The sequence below is a fragment of the Arachis hypogaea genome, chromosome 17, assembly GCF_003086295.3.
Source record: "Arachis hypogaea cultivar Tifrunner chromosome 17, arahy.Tifrunner.gnm2.J5K5, whole genome shotgun sequence".
Lineage (NCBI taxonomy): Eukaryota > Viridiplantae > Streptophyta > Magnoliopsida > Fabales > Fabaceae > Arachis > Arachis hypogaea.
In genome coordinates this window covers 72,760,763-72,768,100 of record NC_092052.1, presented here as the reverse complement: position 1 = coordinate 72,768,100, position 7,338 = coordinate 72,760,763, and the positions used below count along the sequence as shown (strand labels likewise).

The 7,338-nt window shown below is 35.8% G+C and overlaps 1 protein-coding gene across 1 annotated transcript; it reads right to left on the bottom strand.

Moving 5' to 3' along the window:
• Positions 1-2,927: 2,927 nt before the first annotated feature.
• On the bottom strand, positions 2,928-4,282 carry LOC112763415 (uncharacterized). The gene is made up of 4 exons (XM_025809095.1): positions 4,087-4,282; positions 3,209-3,246; positions 3,090-3,146; positions 2,928-2,993 (listed from the first exon to the last, which is right to left on the bottom strand). Exons 1-4 carry the CDS (start codon positions 4,280-4,282, stop codon positions 2,928-2,930), a joined length of 357 nt encoding a protein of 118 aa, XP_025664880.1.
• Positions 4,283-7,338: the final 3,056 nt, after the last annotated feature.

The following is a 7,338-nucleotide window of genomic DNA, read 5'->3' as shown; positions in this document are numbered from 1 at the left end:
CCGTTCGAAGGACGGGCAAAAAATGATTTAAAATGAAGAAGTTATGTCCGTTGCAAGATTGGGGGTTTAATTTGTGAATTCTGCAGCTTTTAACTTAGAAAAAATTTCAGCAGAATACTCCCCACGCGTAGGCGTGCCTAACGTGCACACATCGTTTTTCAAAAACGCACCATCCACGCGTGCGCGTGGTCGACGCGTGTGCGTGGCCCACGCGTGTGCGTCGATGCGTTGCACCAAATGCCCAGCCATTTTCCCGAGAGTTATGCCAGAATTGTGCCAGTTTTACGCGTGGGGGCACAAACGCACCCACGCGTATGCGTGGCTGATGCGTAGGCGTCACTTGGTTGTTTTTCCATCCACGCATGCATGTGGGTGACGCATACGCGTCGATGAACTTTTGGCCATCCACGCGTGCGCGTGGAGGACGCGTACGCGTGTCCCTGTTTTCATCCTAAAGTTGATTTTTGAGTTTTAAAAGCCAAATTTCATACTTCTATGTCTCCGATCTCACCCATTATCTCTTAAATCATTATAATATCTCTAGCAATGAGAAATGGGCTAGGGGATGTGGTAACTTGTGAATGAAGAAAGGGAAAACTTATGATTAATGATGATCAAAGATAGTATATGAGATACGGAAGATGGCGGTGGAACTACTGTATGTGCCATGGGCTGATAGGCTGTATTTGTTAATAAATTGGCTGGTTCTGGATTGAAGTGTGAGCCGGATGGCTGAGTTATTGTCGGGTTACGGCGGAGCCATTATTGATTATGGCCGAGTATAAATGCATATATGCTATTGAATGAAATGTGAATATTGCACCTCCACTATCTGAGATACGAGTTTTCCTGGGTGAAAGCAGTGGCTAGCCAACACGTGCTTCAGGTAGAGACTCGATACTCTGCTGACCCCATGTCGTAAGTGTGGCCGGACACTATGAAAGTTTCGGATGAGCTCGCCCCCGTGAATATACGCCAGTGAGGGTCGTTGGATATGGATTATGATTATGATCATGATTTTGTTGAGTATAACTCAAGTTGGGGAAGTTCTAGGATTGCCTTCGGCTTTCCCAGGATATTACATGTTAGATATGTGGGTACTGTTACCATACTGAGAACCTCCGGTTCTCACCCATGCGGATTTTGTGGTTTTCAGATGAAGGACGTGAGGCTTCTCACTGAAGCATGATGGAGGCTTCTGGATTAGCGAAGATCCTTTGTTCTCGGGACTCTATTTTGGTTTATATGTTTTTCTTAGATACTTTTATTTCCATTAAATAATACAAACTGTGATGACTCCTCTTATAGGAGATTTTGCAGAATAGTTTTTTTGTATTTATGTCCCTTTGGATTTCCTTTGGGGTCTCTTACTTTATTTACATGTATATATTGCTATGCTCGGGCTGGTTATCTTCGCAACTGAATTTTGAGTTTTGATATTCTTGTTTTTGACACTCTTTGGTATATATATAATCTCGCGTTATCTTATCCTTGTTCGTTATGTTATCGGTTGGAGTGTTGCACTTTCGAGTTACGATTTTGTTTTATCCCCTTTTTCTTTAAAGGCTCCTAGTATAAATATTTTTCACACTACTATACGTACTAAATTTTATTTTTAGAGGTTGTAATACCTTGCCATCTCTGAATTATGACTTAAGCATAAGACTCTGTATGGTAGGGTGTTACATTGGCAAGATCCAGCATCCAGAACCAAGAATAAATATAAGAGCACCTCTTGTTTGGGTGCCTTTGAAAGTGCTAGAATTTTAAATATATAAAATCCATTAGTATTTAAGTAGGTTCATAGACGTGAAATTTTAAAAGCAGAAGTGTGGTAAAACTAAAGAGTAAACAAGAATGAACAGATGGCAAGGAAAACCTGCAATGCTCACTTGTATCCCCGAATAAACATCCAATGTCTATAGAAAATTCATATTTTTTTACCCCTAATTTTGTAGCAAGTACTAGAAAAGTAGAACCAACCATTTTCTTAAACCACCTTCTTCTGAAGGTACACGGTAGAGCTAACAACATATTAGGAATAATTTAGATAGCATTTTCTACATTGTGTTGATCAAAACCTAATAAAGAAAATTATTCTTCACAATGATTGCTAGTAAGGAAGATACCACTTCAAAGAAAATTGAACAATACATCAGGTTATGACATCAATCATAGCAAAAGGTAGACTTAAAAAAAGTACCAGAAAATGAGAGCAAAAATGTGTTTATAGCGGTGGAAATGATTGAACAAATCATCATTCTCTTCATTCAGCTTCTGCCATACTAAATACAAGGTGGAAAAATCAAACAAATTACATCAATAATTTAGGTAATAGATAACCATTCTGTTCAAATAAAAATTGAATAACTCATACAATCAACTATTTATATTACTAAAAGGATGAAAAGGGTAAATTACATTACATAGAATGTCAAGATGGATACCTAGAGTTGTAAATCCAGGATCTATCCTTGCTCTGGTAAAAAATGTTTTCACAACTTCATCTTTGTTCATATATAATTATAGGCACCTTTCTATCAAATTCTACATCTGTAAACAATTTTGTTTTAAGATTATATATATATATATATATATATATAAATTAGCTTCCTGACAAGCTAGTAGGATTTGCTTACAAGATCAATGTCTTGGCGTGAAACTTTCTTGCCATCGGTAACAAAAATCATAAAAACCTGGAAAAGAACGTAAAAAAGAGCTCTAAATATCATAATCAATTAACTATAAAACTCCAAACTATTAGACTCAAATGCACAGGAAATCGAATGTAACCAAACAAAGATCAGGAAACTCAAAACTGAATAACAGAGCTTAATGCAGCCAATAATATATACAAAGACCAAGTAGTAAAAAAAAAAGAAAAAAAAGCAAAATACAAATCAAGCATCCTAATGAAGATGCCAATTCTACGAACTCCCAAGATCACCATGTCCTGGAACTCTGCTCCTATCAGTAACAACAATCATAAAAACCTAAAAAAGAACGCAAAAAGAGAGATATAAATATCATAATCAAATAACTATAAACTCTCAAACTTTAAATTCAAGTAGACAGGTAGTCCAAGGAACCCAAACAGAGATTTGGAAACCTAGAACTGAATAACAGAGCTTAATGCAGCTAATAAGCTATATAAACAATGACCAAGTAGTCAAAATAAATAAAAAAATCAACATACAGATCAAGTAACCATGAACTCCAAGATCTCCAAGTCCCAGAACCATGCTCCTATCAGTAACAACAATCATAAAAAACCTGAAGAAGAACATAAAAAGAGAGGTCTAAATATCATAAACAAATAAGTATAGGTTAGTTATCCCGGGACATTGGTAAATATGTAAAAAAACTGAAATGTTCCAATGAAAGATGAAAATCGAGCACGATGAGTTCAGAATAAATGATAAATAAGGGACAATGATTTTATCATACAATTTCAGGAAATCCAAAAATACAGATGCACTAACATTAATCGGTTACCATTAATCTAACTCAATTCCTAATTATCACAGCACAAACCCCAAACCAAATAAACCACACCAAATAATTTAACCAAAAATTCCTAGATTTCTATCAAAGATGCTAACAATAGTTTTCAATGGGGAGCACCTTTGTATAATAAATCTTCCAAGATAAACAACAATCAAAAAAATTTCGGAGCTTTTAAATCAAGTTGATTCGCAATCAAAGGAACCCAAACATAGATCAACAAACTTAGAACTCAATAACATATCTTAATGGAACAAAAAATCTAACCAAACAAAAATCAAGAATAAAAAATAATCAAAGCAACAACCTAGCACAAAGCAAAATTAGGAGGAAAGTATCGGCGCATGCCAATGGAGACGGTTTTAAGAGGCAGCAAAGAAGCACAAAAGACATGCAACAAAGAAGAAGCAAGAGAAAAAGAAAGAGAAGATGGTGCCATTGGACAGGGAACAGGCTGGCGGACCCTGATCATCCACAGATGCAACCTACCAACGAAAGCCACATTAGACTCAAGCTTTAGATCTGAGAGAAAAAAGGAACTGAATCTAATTACACAAGGAAAAAAAGTAGCAAAAAATTCACCTGGACAAGCTATGGCAAAAACAACTCCGGGAAGACTAGCACCTGTTCCAACGTCCACGAGGCTAAGCTTCTCATGTGACGGCGCGCCCCTGCAGCACGTGCGGTAGCAATCCCTAAGAGGAGGGAGGATCGCGAGCGAGTCCTCGACGTACCTCTCCATGACTTCGTCGGTATCTTTGACTGCGGTGAGACTCATGCGCTGTAATTGAAAATGCGAAAATTAAGTGTTAATGTAGTTGAAGAGTTGAAAGAATTGGAAAGTATACAATGATGAAGTTATTTCATGTAGACAAAGGATACAACACATTGATATAGAAGCTTGATGGGGACAACGACGAGGACATGAATGGTAGCAACAATGATGAATGTTAGGAGCGACGAGCTTACTCTCCCTCTGATCTCAAATGCTACGGCGAGCTTGATGGTGACAATGGCGAAGAGATGCGTCAAGTAGATCTAAGGTTTCATTAGATCTTACTCTTCTTCTTCTTCTAATTTTTTGGACAAGTTTTGTTTGGAGTGAAATTTGTTTGGGTTTGATCAGAGTAGATTAGGGACTCATTATTTTTTTGGAAAAATGGGCTTAGAAATTTAAACTAGTATTAATCAATGGGGGTTTCATATTTTACCATAAATAAAATATGTTATGGAGGTTTTCTAAAACTTCCACGAAAAAATTCCCATAAACAAGCAGAAATCTTGTAGTGTTTCTTTAGAGCCTATCTAGAGAAAATTAGAAAAACAGAATAACTAAGTACTTCAGCTTCACATAAATAATGCACATGTTGTCTAATAAGAAAAGTGCTTAGGAAGCTTAATAATCAAAATTAGCACTACACATATACTTTATATATTTATTTCTACAGAGTACATAGAATAAAAATAAGCTAATACTCAAAATCAGCATTGCACACATGAAAAACATAAATTTACACAATAATGTCCAATTTTAAATTTTACAGAGAAACTTCAGTCTAAATATAGAGTCTCAGAGCTTAGTCAAAAAATGTTGCCTCAGTCTTTTGGAGTAGCTTGATTTTTTAGCCAAAAGACAAGAAGGAATAATCAACATAAATTCTTAGGAAGCTTAATATTTAAAATAAAATAAGAAAATAGTTTCCTTTATTCTGTCTAAAAAATCTCCTGCCTCGAAATCTCAACCTGCACTATAAGCTTATTATGCTAATTAATCTTTTTTCAATATATTAATACCACTACTCCACTCTCATTACTATCCATCACACTTTATTCTTCGTCATGCTACTTTTTAACCATTACATTTGCTTGAAATCTGATTTCCAAACTAAAAATCATATTATTATGTTGGTGACGAGTAGATTCATCACTACCTAACTCATATCCATCCTAATTAATTTTTGAGCTAACTTACTGAAAGTGGAAAAACAACCTAGAAAGAAAGTAAGCTTTAATTATGTGTACAACTTAGCTATTTAACAATGAAGAAATTTTAATATTAAAATTTGGTGTTAATAATGTACCTCTATTATCTAAAAATCAACTATGGCATCATATGCATCAACTGTAAATCAGTCTTCATAGGGTCATAGTATCAACATGTAGGACATGATATCACAGCTAATTCTGAATAAATAAGTAGGGATACATGCTCACAAGTTTAAAATTAATGCACACAGCAACAAGTTTAACCAAAATTTCTCAAAAAAGAAAACCAAATACAAAAAATAAATACAAAAACCTAGATAACCTTTTTCATGATGACGAGAAGCTAGCTACCTTGGAAGAAAGCCAAGAGAACCATGTCTCGGGTGATCGAACTTCTTGTGAGACATCTTATCCTAATTCAACCATAAAAGAAGAATTAATTTGTAAACGTATATCTAACATGACATAACTGTAACAAATCCATCAAAGTAACCAAAAAGGCAACGTGAATTGTAACATCCTCCGAAGTAAATTAATTAAGATCCGCAATGTCAAATGCACACATATCAGAGCATATATTTACTATCAAATACTACTGGAGGATAGGATTAGAGTGAAGAGAAGTAACATTTTTGTTGGAAGATAAGTATGAAAATAGTACAACAATGGTGGCAATACATTATTGTTAAATCTTAAATATATCTATGAAAAGACTTCTTACACATAAACTGAGACATGTTCTTAGAATTTATGACTGCAACCACTACTATACAGCAGCATAAGTGGCTACTACCAAACCAACACGCAAAAACCAACATGCAGCATAATGCACACAACAACAATCCATGTATTGAAAATAAATGGAATTCCTATTGATAAGAATTAAGTAGCTGAAATCATGATATTCGCATTCCACACACTAAGAAAGAAGAACAGCAAGCCATGTTATGTAAGGTAGCATCAGAAAAAAAGAAAGAAAGAATGAAATACTATTTAATCGAAAATCTGAAACAGTTAAATTAAAATCACATTGCAAAATTGTGATTACTAAAAAAGAAATAATAATTTAAATCGAAACCTAAGATGCACTTGAAGGTGCGCGACAAATTGGTAGAGTATTTGTCCTTCGACATGTTCGAATTCCAAACTGCAAAAATAATGAAAAAAAGAAAAGGATTATGTGAGCTTCTTCAATCGATTAGAGCATATCAGAGGTTTTAGAATGGTGGAGTAGAGCAGAGGTTTTAGAGCGGTGGAGCAGATCAGATGTTTCATAACAGTGCGAACAGAAGAAACAAGGCAGAGCAGCGATAGAGTCGATGACGACGGAAGAGATCGTGGAGATGCACGTGCCTGCTGGAGCGCATTGCGTCATGTGTAAGGAAGCATTTGAACTACGGGCGGAGGCACATGAGCTTCCATGTAAGCACATATACCACACCAATTGCATCGTTCCATGCTTTCAATTCGGTGCCCTATGTGTCGATACAAGCTTCCTTCGGATTAGGATTTGTTGATGTTGGGTTCAATTGATGAGGAATCGATTGAATTAATTATTTGGAGGCTGCCGAGAGGAGGATTCACCATCGGTAGGTTTTCTGGTGGCCGGAGAGCTGGCGAGAACCATCTTCCAGTCGTGTACACAGAGATGGATAAAATATTGAACCCTAACAAAGCTCCAAGGAGGATTTCACGTTATGCGAGGTGAAATAGGGTTAGGGAAAGTTCTGGTCTCTTAGAGTTTGTAGGATTTTTTGAAATTTCATGAAATTTTAGAAGATTGGGTTCTAGCAGGTCTAATTTTTTTTTTGGGTAAATAGATGGAGTTCTAGTTTTCCTCTCTATAGG

Excerpts from the sequence above, each read along its gene's own strand:
- LOC112763415 (XM_025809095.1), bottom strand. The coding sequence starts at position 4,282 with ATGAGTCTCACCGCAGTCAAAGATACCGACGAAGTCATGGAGAGGTAC. Across the intron at positions 3,247-4,086 it reads TTTTGCCATAGCTTGTCCAG|GAGCATGGTTCTGGGACTTG; the intron begins GTGAATTTTTTG and ends TGTTACTGATAG. Across the intron at positions 2,994-3,089 it reads GTTTCCAAATCTCTGTTTGG|GTTTTTATGATTGTTGTTAC; the intron begins GTTCCTTGGACT and ends GTTCTTTTTTAG.